At 41.6% G+C, this 15,724-nt stretch overlaps 1 protein-coding gene across 1 annotated transcript in view; it reads right to left on the bottom strand.

Moving 5' to 3' along the window:
* Window positions 1-3,254: 3,254 nt before the first annotated feature.
* The window catches only part of prr36b (proline rich 36b), a 29,955-nt gene continuing 17,485 nt past the window's right edge, over window positions 3,255-15,724 (bottom strand). The window contains exons 3-6 of the mRNA XM_055153080.1: window positions 15,163-15,250; window positions 7,289-7,482; window positions 6,333-7,107; window positions 3,255-6,300 (exon numbers count right to left, since the gene is read on the bottom strand). Coding sequence (XP_055009055.1) covers window positions 4,305-6,300; window positions 6,333-7,107; window positions 7,289-7,482; window positions 15,163-15,250 — 3,053 coding nt within the window. The 3' untranslated portion in view covers window positions 3,255-4,304. The remainder of the gene's footprint in view (window positions 6,301-6,332; window positions 7,108-7,288; window positions 7,483-15,162; window positions 15,251-15,724) is intronic.

The following is a 15,724-nucleotide window of genomic DNA, read 5'->3' as shown; positions in this document are numbered from 1 at the left end:
AGTTCTTTTTACCCCGTCATGTTTTTTTTTTTTTTTGTTTTTTGTTTTTTTTTTGTTTTTGTTTTGTTTTTCCTCTTTATCTTGCTCGGTGCATTTGTAATGCAACGTCGATTGTCAGTGATCCCATTTGTCTTAATAATGATTGACGTTAAGATTTAGCTTCTACAACAATAACAACATTAATAATGACCACTTTCCTCACTATTTTTTTCACAACAGCACCCACTGATTGTGGGCTGTTGTCCACACAGAGCCCCTTTCTTTCCTGATTTTACCATGACATCATCGTCACCCCGGAAAACACCACCTCACCCCCGAACCCATGAAATGAGGCTACGGCTTTGGAATGTTCAAGTAAGGCAAGCACCCAAGCCATAATGCACCCAATTCACCCCCACCCATTTGACCAACCCGACCAACCCACCCCTCAGGCCCCAGCGCGGACAAACGGGGCCTTCACTCTCGCGCGCCCCTTTCACGTCCTTGAGTGACGTTTCTATTAAATCCGTGAAAACAAAAAGGGAAGTCACATCTGAGACTCAAGTGTATTGAGGGCTTAGACAGTAGTCTGTGTGTAAGAGGGACAAACAGGTTCAGTATATCTGCTGGTTTATTTAAAAATAGACTATATTTATTCTTTATTTAACTCTCTCCTCGGGGTCACATTGACCCGAAGATTTTTTTTTCCCCTTCCCACTGTCTTGGGGCGGGTCAAACAGACCCAAAAATGTATTTTCTCGCCTGGCGAGAATTTATTTGAAAATACATTTTTGGGTCTGATTGACCCGCCTTAAGAGAGCAGGAAGGACTTTTTTTTTCCGGGTCAATGTGACCCCGAAGAGAGCATATGTAAATGAGTACGCTAACGCAACACAAGGATATTTAAAAAAAAATAAATAAATAAAAGAAATACGTCCATCACATGGTGGAATAATGGTATGATTATATTGATCATGTGTTTTAAATATGCTAGGAGATTTAAAAAACTAGTTTTCATAAAGTAGTGTTTATATTTCATTATAGGACAAAAATAAATGCAAAAAAAACCAAACAAAATAAAACAAACAAACAAACAAAAAACCAGAGACATCAACACTTACCTGTACAGGGCTACAGTCCTACCCTCGGCTGTCAAATGTATCAGATAGTTCTGTCAAATCATTGCCTAGGTTAATAAGGATAATAAATCAATGGCATTCACCTTTTTAACTTTTCAGCTGTTCAACATTTTATAGCCAAAAAACAAACAGAAATAATGGAGACCTGTCGTTCCCTGTCTTTGTTATTGAAAATTATGAGATCAGGAAAACGACCTAATTCATTAGCTTGAGATAAATTATGAATTAATAGTGCAACATATTTCATATGCTTGTGTGCCTGTGTGTATTAAAAACAGAAATGAAACGCATAATAGTGTGAAATGCCCTTTGTACTGTATTTACTAGAGTTTAACTATACTCCTGTGTCTTCAGTGCTGAGTCTCCACCTCTACCACAGTCCAGTCACCAGGAGCAGCGCTGCTGACACTGTCTGGGGAATAGCTACTCACTGAGGTGACAGTAGCGATGGGGGGGCTGAACTGTGGCAGCAGGTGGGGCCACATGGTGGTTTCGAGTGGGTTGAGACTGCCTCCTGTTCCCACAGGAAGGAGCAGAAGAGAACTCCCATCTTCAGACAGCATCAGGGTCTGGTTGATGAGCTGCTGAACCATGTCCACCTTCATGTTCCACTCAAGCTCCTGTGTCGGACCTTGACAAAGGTGCTTTTGAGAGACAGATTTACCCTGGTTATGGCCATTGAGGACAATCTCCTTATGCACGTTAATTTCATTCTCCTCCTCCTCCTCCTCCTCACTGGTCTCCATGGCTTCATAGATGGTGCAAAGACCTGACGAGGGGGAGACCATGAGTCCGGTGGGGCTTCTTCTGAGCTGCTGTTGCTGCTGTAGGTGTTTCTGGTGCATGCGGTACTGCAGCTCCAGCTCCAACTGCCACTGCAGTCTGTGTCTGTGCTGCAGCCGGAGCAGCTCCTGCCTCTGCTCCTCCAGCTGCCTCTGCTGCTCCAGTCTGTACTCCTCCTCCTCCAGCCACTGAGTCTTCAGCCCCTCCTCCTCCTCCAGCCACTGAGTCTTCAGCCTCTCCTCCTCCAGCCACCGAGTCTTCTGGGGCTCATGCTCCTTACACTTCTCCATCTTCTGCACCATCTCTTGGTGCTTCTCCAGCCCGTGGTCCTGCTCCCTTACAACAGCAGTGTCAGCACATGATTCTATTAGAGGTCCAAAATGTGCTGCCAGAGCAGGGTCAATGGGCCTCCTGTTCCCAGGTACAAGAGCCAGATAATGTCCATTGGCTATGAGCAAACTCCCAGTGTGGTTCTGATTCTGGTCGTTCTCTGGGCTGTGTAGTGCATCTTCATCCTCCACATCAGATATTTCGTTTCCTGTCAAACAGTTAAGATCACTTGGTGCCTCCATGAGATGCATGCATAAACACCACAAGTACAATAACCAGAGAGAACAGGGTTCAGAAGACATCAGACAAACAAGGTAGAACTTAAAAAGGACTGGAAACGGTGAGGACACTGCCTATGAATCATGTTTAACCAAGTACCAGAAGGGAACCTTGAAATTATTACTTATATCTTCATAGTGTGCATTTGGTTTCATTTTAATTTCACAAACTGCACTTTATTTCACTTAAGCACGTGCAATAGATCAACAGTCAACTTGCATGCAGCACAAGACTCCATTGGCTACATGAATGATAATCAGTGGTGTCCTTAAAGATGTGTAAAGGAGGTAAGACTTTTGGAGGTAAGGTCATTTGAAGGGCGGAAGATTCATACCAGGGGTTTTGTTCAGCAGGCTTGGGGATGTCATAGAACAAGAGCAGGAATGTAAATGTGTTATTTTACTTTAATAGTCACACACTAAAATGCATTCATGTGGACAAAGACAACAGCTCTGTCTGTGAAGAGGTGTAGTCGGACACGAGAGCAACTTTACAGTGCGGGAGGGGCTGGTTCATGGACATGCCAAACTTCAGGACACCATCTGAAAAATATATTTCATTTGACAAAAATTCCATTTTGAAATACCACCATTAAACAATGTTGCATCACTTCCTGTTGCCTGTTATTCCCATATCAAAATGGAATTGAATAAAGGAAATCAAGCGGTATACACACACAGTCACTATTATAAAAGACGAAGTCACATGTTTGGTCCATAGGGGAAATAAGAAACAGGAACAGAATGCATTGCAATGATGTTTTAATGGAATTTTGAAAGATATTGAAACCTAATGTGAACCGTTCTTTTATGAGCATATCTAGTGTAATGTGATTCCAACTCCTTCAGCTATTACAGTCTAGTCTTTGTTAGTTGAACATGCAATATACTGTTGAAATAGTAAACCAAGCGTCCACTATGATTCAGTTAGTAAAAGTATTTTTTTGATGCAAGACACTGAAATGTCTTGTCATAAAATGAGTGAGGTTTAACTTTCCTCCAAAACAAATGATCAGCTAAATGAGATATAACCATGAACACATGAAACCAAATGCCTGTTTCACATACGGTACTGACAGTACTGTGCCATTTATGCCTTTGCAAAAAAAACTCCTGAAGCACATTAAACATATAACAGCAATCTAATGCTCCCACAACGATTTTGACAGAACCTTAAGAGCAAAAAGCTGTAAGAGCTAACCTTTATTTGAAAGCTAAAACTTCATGAAGTTTGAACAAAAGCTGCATTAAAGGAGCGTGTGGTGTCATTACTATGGTGCTGTTGAACATGGAGCGTTTACACAGGGCAGGGAAGACTGGGCTTAACAAAGGAATATAAAACAAAAAGTAAAATACAAAACAAAGATGACATTTGATTGGTAAAAACAATAGGATAAATACACAATGAGTCCATTTCATTCCATACGTTGCTTTTTCTTTTACGGCTTAAAAGCTTAGTCACTATAGACCAATCAGTCAATACCCCTCCAGGGGCTTCAGAATATGCAGTGTTACTTAAAAAGAACATTCTATTAGAAAATGGTAGTAGCTATTTTACAAAGATTTAAGCCATACTCATAACCATAACCCAAGTATGAAAGAGGGAGGCTTTCATTTAAAAATTGCTACAGTCATTTTTCCCATCTTCAGTTCCTTGTTTATTTTTTAAAATCTCTTCCTACAATCTTGCTCTCCTTTTATCTTCTAAGGTTTCTATCCCAATTGGAGAGAACACGAACAGGTACAGGGTAGGGTTGTGGGGAAAAGGTGCATTCCAGGGGCTAACGTTAGGGACTTATACATTACCTTCCAGAAAACTATCAGTTTTATCACATATGGTAGAGTAGTAGGGTGCCTGGTTCTCATCGGAGTCACCAGAATCCTGGTTATCGAGGAGGTGTGCAGGCTCCCGTGAGTCGACATCATGCAGAAGGTCAGCTCCCATCTTGCCACCCATCATGTAGTGATGCTCATCCAGACCAGAGTGGTCCCCTGAGTGGCCCACAGGCAAAAGGTCGACTGGTCGGCCCAGCAGGTCATCTGCAGCTGCACCTGCTGATGTTAGCTCCTTTATGAGAGATGGGTTCTTGGCTTCCTCTGGAAGTTGCTCTTCGTTCTCCAGAGAGAAGATCCCTGGACTTTTCCCACAGCTCTCAGCCATAGAATGGGCATTTGAATTTGAATTGGTACAATCAAAACCATAAGATGCCACGGAGTTGGCGGATTGAGGGGTAGCGCCACCTCCATCCTCCTCAGCCTCGACAGATGCTGCTTGCACAACCTCCTCATCTTCATCAAAAGCTGGTAGATTAGATGTGGGAGTTGGGCTGTCAAACGGAGCACTCTCACCCATTGCCATTGGTTCATCTGGATCATTTATCTGCATTTCGCCCTCGGTGTCACTGGCCTCATCTCCTGATGTGGATGCTGAAGAGGGGGCAGACGCTGGTGCAGTTGGAGGTCCTGTTCCCAATACTTCATCAGCAGGCAGTGTCTCTGCCTCCTCTTCTTCTCCATCAACTTTTTCCATGTGGATACCCAAGTCCTGCTCCAGGTCAGGCTGAACTTGAGCAGGCACTGGGGTCTGCTGTTTGTCAGAGCGAGATTCAACTCCTGAGCTGCTGTCATATTCACACAGGTCCTCTGGGGTACTGGTCTCACTGCCACCACGTCGGACAGGGACATCTTCAGCAGGAGCTGTAGCGTCAGCGTGGAGATCTTCTGCCTGAGGAGCAAAGGCTGGGACAGAGCCGTCAAAGCAGGTCTGTGCGGGAGACTGGGTGGGTGTTTCAGAATCTGCTGCACCATGATCAGACATGGGACTGGGGGAAGAAACTGAGAGCACTGAAGCAGGTTGAGCCCATGTATCAGAGAAGGGGTTTGTCTGTCCCCATGATGAAGCTGGTGGGTTGCTTACTGAAAGGCCACACTGATTGAGGTTGTCTAATCTTTCCTCCTCATTAAAATCTTCCTCAACATTTTCACCACTCTCAGTCTTTCCTTCACTGTGCATCTCAACATCCTCATCCTCCTCCTCATGCTCCTGATTTGAGAAGACCTTTTGATGCTCATCAACTTTCTCAGAGCTAAGGTCCATATCATCCACACGTTCATCTTCTTCATCTTCGTCTTCTTCCTCATTGGCAAGAGTCTCAACATTGGGAGAGCATGTAAGGTTTGCATCACCCTCTGAGCCCCTTAGACTAGAATCCACGAGGGCATCAGAGCTTTGTGTACCTTCCAAGATGGCAGTGTGCAGTGTGCTGCTCAAGTCAGAGACGCCCTGCTGTCGACTGCTGGTGCAGCTGCTCATATCTTCAGAGTCCATCCCAGACAAAAGATCATCGGCATGCCAACCCAAAGAGCCCCCGAAAGCTGATGACTTGACCTGGTCCTCTGATGGCTGTGACGAACTCAAATCTGTGATCATGGATGACGGCTGATAACCAAATCTCCTCTGGTCCTCATCTTCATCCTCCTCATCTTCATCATCTTCATTGATCTCTTCCTCTGCTTTTTCTACCGCCTCCTCCTTCTCATGAGGGGACATGAGGTTTCCTGAGGCAAATGCATCAAAGTGAGAAGCAGTGGAAAATGTCTGGGGCTCTGCCATCACACTGGAAATCACACCAAACGGGGAGGAGGAGACCAACTGATTTTCCTTCTCATTTGGCTCCTCCTCTTCATCTTGGTCATTGTTTTCCTCCTCTCTGTCTATGTTCTGGAAGTCCAAAAGAGATGCATTTGGTGCTTCCCTTTCAGGGGATACAGGCCCCGTGGGTGAACAAGGAGGAGACATCACTGTGGTCCCCAAAGAAGCCACAGAGTCATTGGTCTTATCAAAAAGATCATGTACATGTTCAGCTTGCTCATGCAGCTCGGGAGTAGGCTCTCTGATTGGTTCCGGGGTGGGCTCTCTGATTGGTTCCGGGGTGGGCTCTCTGATTGGTTCCGGGGTGGGCTCTCTGATTGTTCCGGGGTGGGCACTCTGATTGGTTCCGGGGTGGGCACTCTGATTGGTTCCGGGGTGGGCACTCTGATTGGTTCCGGGGTGGGAACTCTGATTGGTTCCGGGGTGGGCTCTCTGATTGGTTCCGGGGTGGGCTCTCTGATTGGCTCAGGGCTAAGCTGTCTAAGAGACTCTGTTGGTGGTTGTGCGGTGGGTTCTGGCTGGTGCATGCCCTCTTCAGGAGATGGGTGCTCTTCTGGTTTTGCAATAACAGCAGCTGCAGTAGCTATTGCAGCAGCAGTGGCTACAGCGATAGCTGCATCCTTGTCAGATTCACTTGTTTTGGGACCACGCTTCACTGGAGTGGGAGTACTGCTACCTACAGTTTTTTTAGGGCTGGTGGCCTTGGGTGCTGCTGTTTTAGGGGTCTTGGTTGCGTCCTTGGAGGGGGGGACCTTGTTTTCAGGTTTGGCCCGGTTTGGTGTCTTTGTATCCACAGCCTTACTGGTGGTGGACTTTTTGGAGGCAGTATCTGTTTTTGCTGTTGCTTTTGGTGTATCTTGTTTAGCTGACTTTGTTGCAGGACTAGTACGGGCAAGAGGAGACTGCACAGGCTTTTTGGCTGAAGATGGGGCTGGTTTGGTAACATCTGTATGAGAAAAGAATAAGAAAACACTTGAAGTCAAAAGAATAATTGTATGGAATACAGAAGAATACTATGGGGGCTTTTCAAACTAGGAATGATCTAGGAAATACTATGCTCTTTGCTTTGTCTTGTGACATCGGTCTGACTGTAATGTACAGTACTTTTAACAAAGGTGTTTTATTACCTTTTTTCACAGGAGTTGTGGTCTTGGATGTTTGTAATGCTGGAGCTTTGCCAGCAGAGGGGGTTGTTGGTTTGGAGGTAGCCGGCTTTGACGTTGTGGCAGAAAGTTTAGGAGTGGCAGACTTCGGGGCAGCAGCTGAACTCTTGGTTGTGCTGCTGCTAGAAGGACGACTGGCTGATGTGGCAGAGGGTGTCCTAAAACACGACAAAACAAGATCCATTCAGTAAGCAAGAAAAGATAAAACTTATACTATTGTACAGAAAAGTTAAATTTGATTCGCATATCTAGCTAAAATAGATACACATTCATCACACATAAAAGCACAAAGCCAGTATGGGACAGTTCATCTGGGGTTTCTGTGTGTAAAGAATGTAATGGAACAAGGCACCATGGAATATTTGTTCATTCCTCCTGTAGAAGGGCACTCTAAAATAAGGCTGCAAGATTAATTACAACTGAAATCATATTTGAATGGATGCAACTAGTGAATTTCAAAGGATGCAATTTTTTAACCACAATTTCCTCCATAAGAAAAGAATTACATATTTCACTCTTTTTGTCTATTGTTCTGGACACATTTAAAATGTGAAAAATAAATAAATATAACTAACTAACTAACTAACTAAATAAAATAAATAAATAAATATAAATTATATATATATATATATATATATATATTTTTTTTTTTTTTACTAAATCGTTCAGTCCGACTCTAAAACATTTCATATGCCAGAGTACAACGTGACCTGTGTCAGTGAAGATGTCAATGTTGTTGTCAATGTCTTGAGGACCCCCTGGAAAACAAGATGGTGATACATCTCAAGGGGCTTATCCTCCAAACAAATAAATTCAAATTCAAATTGTTGGCCAGTCTCAGCGTTTGCGTCTTCCACAGCTCCTCAGAGGATTCCTCACTATTTTTGAGCAGATGTCCTCTTCCTGTTCTTTTTATGTATTGAGATGCCACAGAACCAAGCTGCACTACAATAAAGGGGCACACTTTGTTTGGACTGTGGCGGTGTACAACTGCTCCAGGATGGTTCTGTTGACTTCGAGAGGGAGCTGTCCCATACACTCTTATATGACTATATTATTTGCTGTTGAATGACAGCTAGGAGAAGTTCGGAATGTCCAAAGATATTTTCTTCTGTTTTTAATGAGTTAATAACAAGAGTGCTATGGTGACCATCTCACACAGTTCAGGTAAAAACGGGGTTGCTCCCATTCAGACAGCAGACCCTCCAGTGCTGTGTCATCTGAGAATTTGATGAGCTGGTGGATGGATGCTGGGAGTAACGCGTTATAAAAGTAACGAATTACAGTAATGCATTACTTTTTGCTGTAACGCAGTAATGTAAGGCATTACAGGGGAAAAAATAGTAATATTTTACTCGGTACAAATGTGAGTAACACGCGTTACAATGTTTTTTTAACCTGGATTGAAGTGGTGGGCTTTTCTACATATTCGCTAAAATCACCTCGATATCAGCAGCGGTGAAATGCCGGAGATGCGCCCTCGTAGACCTTCAGGTAACCACGGGCGAAAGGACTGACAAGAACTCCACGCTGTTTAGACCTGGTTTAGACCTGGGTCAGTTCTGGTTTAGACCTGGTTTACACTCGTCCCTCCCTCTATCGCAGTTCACTTTTCACTGTCTCGCTGTTTCGCAGGTTTTTTTTTATTATTATTTTTTGTGCAATTTTGCTTGCCTTTTTTTTTTTTACATTGTATGAATGCGTATTGCGTTCCTCCCGCTGCGTCCTGACTGGCCAAAGGACTCCAGTCTCCTGTACAGTACAGTACAGAATGTGTTCAGCTGCCAAATTTAAATACATGTTCAGTCTCTAGCAGTGTGATTCTGAAGTGCTGTACGGTTGCAAGTTTTCTCCCCGACGAAACCCACAACGTCGACGAAACGTTCTGCACCGACAAAGGCTCCTGCGCTCGCACCCAAAAGGCAGAGGAAGATGCAAACCATCACACAAAAAGTTGGACTTCTGGACACGCTGAAGGAAGATAGAAGTTACGCGCTGTAACAGACTCTTGCACCGGCTCGGTTACCTGCAAATAGTTGCTGAAATCAGGGCCGCGAGCCCGAGCAGCAGGATGTCTGTAAAGAGTGATCGGGTGACAGCCGCTCTTACCTCTGTGAGGTGCGGAGCAGAGCCGCTCCTTTCTCCTGCGGTCACCTTCGAGCCAGTCCTGACAGTGAGTCCTGTTTTAGTCCAAGTTCAGTTCTGGTTTAGTCCTACTTCACTTCTGGTTTAGTTCTGGTTCAGCTCTGGTTTAGTCCTGGTTCAGTCCATATACAGCGCAAAAGTTATTTTAGTGAGAGTAACTTAAAGTAATGCAATAGTAATGTAATGCCTTACATTTTAAATGCAGTAATATTGTAATGTAACAAATTACTTTGAAATGACAGTAATAGGTAATAAATAACGCATTACAGTTTCAAAGTAACTTGCCCAATAGTGCTGATGACACAGTCATTGGTGTAGAACAGTAAAATCTCAACATCTTTTATCTCTCGAATTCTCAAAATCATGTCAAAATTATGCCAATTTATTTAAAACAAGCACCATTTTAGTGACAAGTCTGATAAAAGTAGGCTACATTGAACCGTCCTTACTTGTATGCAATCTCTCGGGCCCTACACTAACTGCTTCTAAATAAAGAATTGAGTTCATGTCGGCAGAAAGAGAGCATGTAACCAGGGGAGACAGAGGGAATGAGGGTAGCTGAACCATGTTCATCTTCAATACAACAAAGACAACCAAATGGGCTATGGGCTGTGTTAGGGCTGGGCGATATGGATCAAAAAATATATCTCGATATATTTTGCTATATCTCAATATACGATATATATCTCGATATATGTTCAAGAAAAAATAACCCCCTAAAACTGAAAACTGCAAAAACAAATCTGCCAAATTCCAGAAGGTCTTTTTTTTTTATTGAAGTGTAAGAGGTCGGCAGTTCATATAGGAACATTTAAGATTACAAAAAAAAACTAATTACATAAATAATAATTTAACTGTAAAATAAAAGAAATAATACATATTTCCTTCTTTTCATTCATAAATAAAACAACTCAACACAAGCTCATCTTTGCATTAACTCTGTTATCCAGACCATAACCAAAACCATGAGCTCATTTAGCAGAAGAAGCTCAGGATGTTCCTTATTTCAATAGATCCATGTTATTATCCAGCAGTAAGGAGCTCTGAGGTTTCCCACAATCCACTGCAGATCAAACCCAACGTTTCCAAACACTACTGTACATGTGACACTGCAGCAGATTATTAATTAAAATATTCTGCATAAATAAACTTTACAACATATAAAGCATAACGACTATAGAGCCACATCAGCCCGTTTGCGATAATAATGTTTAATGCAGTTTTGCGCACGTGTTTACATTTTACAGAAATGAAACTTAAGCGCATGGCTCATTTGCATAAACAGCGCACTTCTCACGCCGCTCAGCTCGTTTAGCTTCTTTCGGGCTAAAGGACACGACTCGGTGGAACATGAGGATGTGCTGCTGGTGGTTTTGTCTGTGAATGGTTGAAAAGGTTCGTGGTGCTTGAAGTTTTTCACTGGCACCAACTTTCAGCGTTCACGGCGATAGTGAGGCGTGAAGGACACGCGAGCGAACTAAATCAGGGAGGCGGGGGCGATGTGAGAGAAGGTAAACAAGCGAAGCGGCGAAATCAGAATTGAATCTACGCATTATATCGATATATACGATATGTCAGAATTCATATCGAGTTTAAAAACGATCTCGATATATTTAAAATATCGATATATCGCCCACCCCTAGGCTGTGTACTTGCTCTGTGTTATTACAGATAATGTTTTAGTCATACACTAAATGCTAAGACTGGTGTTTTGGGGAAATGAACCTGTGTACTCCTGATACTGAGTAGGACAGCAGGACATTTCCTTGAAATGTAAGACTTGAAAGAGAAAGTAATTCAGTACGGTGTCAATATGTACGAAAAATTATTAAAAAGGAATAAGGGTCATGTGGGCTATTTGGAATGATAAAACATAAGATTAAACAACTTCAAACAACTAAACTAAACTGAAAATGGAGACATTACATTCATTTCAAAGCAGTATTGTGACACTGGAAACTGGCAGATACATTAATATTACCTGATGGTGCTGAAAAATAAAATGACATAACAGTGCACTGATGCATACAGAAAAGAGAGAGGACCACAGTTACACTTATTGCTGACTTACATTTCAGCTACATTTAGTTTTGCTGTTAAATGTTGGACACAATGTCTGCTGGTGCTATTTTGTTACACAAAGACAAGAGAAGATTTGAATAATTAGATGCACAATGAAAAAAGTGCCGTGAGTAAACGTGGGCTGAGCATGCAAATAGACAGACATGTCCCCTCCCTGCAGCCATGGTGACAGACAATGCCATCAAGATGAGTTGCTAATTAAATATTAGTTAATTAAGCATCAGTAATGTGGGAGCTGTTATCCTGCTGAGTGTATCACTTTGATGAAGGAATGCTCAATGAGAGCAAAATATAAGCAAGGCCACTTTTCCGTCTAATTCCATTCCTCTGTGTCATGGTTGCTGGCAGAGCTGATGACACTGATATATGTGCCCCTTGTATCTTTCGCCTCACTCACTCTGACTCGCTGCCACTTAGTCCATTTGGTAATTAGGTCTGCAGCTGCATGACTCAGAAATCACAGCAGAGGAGGTGAACTGCATCACATTCTCACTGACCACACCCACAACAGTAAGAGATTAACAGCCTGCCCCAGTCATGCCCACCCATTACATCAGCTGCAATTTGTTGGATCATGATGTTGCCCAAATTCAATTTAGAGCTATAAAAATGTATCACCCCAGTGGGACCATCAATGAGATCAGAGCATGACTAATGTGAGAACATGGGTGATGTGGGGGATGGTGGGGTGTGATGGAAAACCACCCAACAGCCAGACTCATGCCATGGCTACCCTATGAGGGCTGGGCAGGCTCCTGGTTTTTGTGAAACAGAGATCATATTTACACACTGTCAAATGACTGCACGTGCAAGAACGTAATAAAAGCTCCGTAAGACACAAATTATTTCAAGTTATTGTTTAAAAGATAATATATTTCTTTTGCATGAATGAGAGCTCTCATTCTGTTTGCCTGACGAAGGTCTAGTGCCACAACGTTGCACGGTTTGTCCTAATAAAACTCACAATTTGCAAGTAAGATGGTGTGTTGGATTTTTCTCCATGTTCTTGGGGTGCTCCCTCTCCTCCAACGCACCCATCTCAAGTAATTGATGTGCGAAGTTCTCATTCTCTTATGTATGCACAATTAAAAATATTACTAAGAACAGTAAAAAACAACAACACTTTTTTGTGTTCAAGATGTAAATTATGGTATGAACATTCTTAGTGGGAAATAGATACTACTTTTATGTAAAAGTAACAAATTATTCTTGTCAGAATAGGCTTGGTACTCAGATATGTGGATATTTCTAAAAACCTAAATGTAACTGTCAATTTAAATTGTATCTGTATATTTTATTGAAATGCAGAACATTTCCTTTCGAAAGAAAATTTAATATTCACCTAGAGGGATTTGTAGATTTGTAGCAACCTCCAAAGCCTTTTCTCTAAAGGCACCAAATTCAGTACAAAACGTACAGTCCTTTGCATGTGTGAGAGGCGCAGTGATGAAGCATATCAGGACACATGATTTATTCAAGCACGCAGCCTCTGTACTACTCCACTGGCACCGTTCTCATTGGACTTCAGAGCACTGCATTCACACAGAAGGGCAGGAGGAAGTGACTCTTTAGCATGTGCCCTTGTGTCACATACTACTCAAACATTCCATACCCCGTAGCCTAAACAGTTTAAAAGTAACCTTAAGATATAATACAAGAGAAACAGAACACACAGTAGGCCTATACCACTGATAACATATAAATATTATTATTTGCATAGGACACAAACCATCTGCATCTGCCCAACAGTCTGGCATACAGCTCACTTATATCGTCAACACCATATAAGATGAATTCAGTATTTAATTTACAAAATTTCTATTTAATGTACAAACCAGCATAAGGTCTCAAGATAGCTCCCTTAGTAATGGGACTGCCCATCCTGAAAAGGCTGTGTGTGTGTGTGCGTGTGCGTGTGTGTGTGTGTGTGTGCGTGCGTGTCAGACACCTTTCCCAGCACACAGTGGGTCCTAGAACAGGTGTGGAACTCACTTGTAATATTTATTAGTATGTTTCCACCTATAGAACTGCAGAACTGATAAAGATTGCAGACATGAAATTAGTTTTATGTGTAATCTGTGTTGGATTATATGTATTTTTCATACTTGAAGTATTCTGAACAATACAGTGTGCGTTTAAATGAATTCCCACACACAGTATTATGTCAGACTCAGGTCAAGAATGACTTACACCAAGAGGCAACCATAGCTTTAAAGCTAATCTAATTTTGCTAAAACCTGCAGCTGAATAAAATACATTACTCTTGTAACTCTAAATTAGATAGATGTTACTCAGCCCACACATATTTACTCTGCACTTTTACTTGCCTGACTGGAAGTTGCTGTAAATGGACCATAATCTATTAGTAAAGTGAAAACACAGCCAGTTGCGTATGTGCATCTATAGTAATAATGCCAGAGCCCCACTGCTGTTGGCCAGATCCTGTCTGGTGGCTACTTAAAGAGAATGCAGGACTTTAAAAACACGTATTTTAGAGCATAGGAGTACTATCAGATGTAAAAACATGAACTATCCTGTGGCATTTTTTGATTTCAACCACTCTATCTCTTCCTTAAGATATACTGGTAAATGTAAAACTTGTAAAACTGCCCCCTATGCATTTTTTTTTTCACTTTTACACTTAAAGAGAATGAACAAAAGTCCAAATGTATGGCCCATGTAACATGAACTGTTGATACAACGTCAGGACATTATAGAATAATTATAAATTAAATTTAACTTTCCATTGCTGATGTTGTTTATACATGTTTTAAGGTAAAGTACACCGAATATTACTTATCCTTATCTAACACTCGAGTAATACCTCAAAATATTGGTTGCATTTATGAATGAGGTTCTCGTTTACCTAAAACTTAAAACAATGGTTCTTTATCTTTCCAGTAATTTCCACCATGCTCTTCGGTAAGACTCTGAAATGAGCATCAGACATTGTTAAGGCTGTAATCTGAATCTAATCTCCACAGTGCGCCTGTTCCAGTGGCAGGTGGAGGAGAGCAAGAGAGAGATCTTTATTCAGATCTGATGAGATCTCATTTCCATTTTGTTTTGTTTTTTTACTAATGCAACAAGCAATTAGTTTTCTCACTGTCCAGAACTGCAAACTTAAATCTATGTCTGAAAAGTACTGGCCAGGGTATGTCTCAGTTTGTGAACCAAACAACTGTAATCAGCTAAATTATATATGACTGCTTAACTACAGTATTAAATGGCGACAATTAAAGCAAAAGGTTATGTTGTGAAGAGAAAGCTTGAAAGAGGAGGCTTATTCATTATCCAAATATTACAAAAAATTATCCCAGCCCTAATGTCTGAGTACAAGATTTTTCATGCATATAATTGCTACTCAGAAAGGCTTAAAGGGTTAGTTTAAAAGAGGCAATGAAAAATAAAAGCATGTGTTGTTTGTCACACACTATTGTCATTACCAATTCTTTTTTATCCACTCAGAGTTTAAGATAGTTAGGCAGTAAAAAAAAAAAATATTTTAGAGCTACCAAAAGCTGCAGTTTAAAGACATGCCCAGGAAGAAAGCGTCTCAAAAAAAAAAAAAAAAAAAAAAAAGTTAATTTCCACAGTAAAGTCTTGCCTACCTGGTTGTCTTGGAGACAGGCGGCTTGTCAGGTTTGGGAGAGGTGGTGGAGCTGGGCTTTGTGGCAGTGGAAGTGACTGGTTTGGAGCCTAAAGGATAAAGAGAGTTCAGATGATATATGACATATAGAGATACATCTAGGCCAACTGTATTTCTAGAGTTGTAATATTCTCTTCAGCATGGCTAATATGACAGCTATACCCCATCCTACATGCATCCATCTTGTGATGCAAAAAAACACTGTTTGCTATAATTGGAGCTGTGAAAAATGATCATGCTCCAATAGATCTGTGTACTTCCTCACACAAGCTACTCACTATTTATTTATATTTTTGAAGTACTTAATGGCCATTTGAGTGACTTTCAATGCATGTATGTTTGTGTAATCTGCCAAACAAGCGTCAAAGGGAAATATTTGTGTTAGAAATAACCAATGTTTTTTTCTTTTTCTCATGGCCAATACCGGTACAAATCACATAGAATCCAGAGGGACTGATAAGATAAGACCGATATTTTTGCCTGATATATAGCGCAAATTTTTTTTTTTTTTTACATAATTACCT

The sequence above is a fragment of the Boleophthalmus pectinirostris genome, unplaced genomic scaffold, assembly GCF_026225935.1.
Source record: "Boleophthalmus pectinirostris isolate CB_2022bp ecotype Guang Dong unplaced genomic scaffold, ASM2622593v1 HiC_scaffold_17, whole genome shotgun sequence".
Taxonomy (NCBI): domain Eukaryota; kingdom Metazoa; phylum Chordata; class Actinopteri; order Gobiiformes; family Gobiidae; genus Boleophthalmus; species Boleophthalmus pectinirostris.
This window is presented reverse-complemented; position numbering and strand designations above follow the sequence as displayed.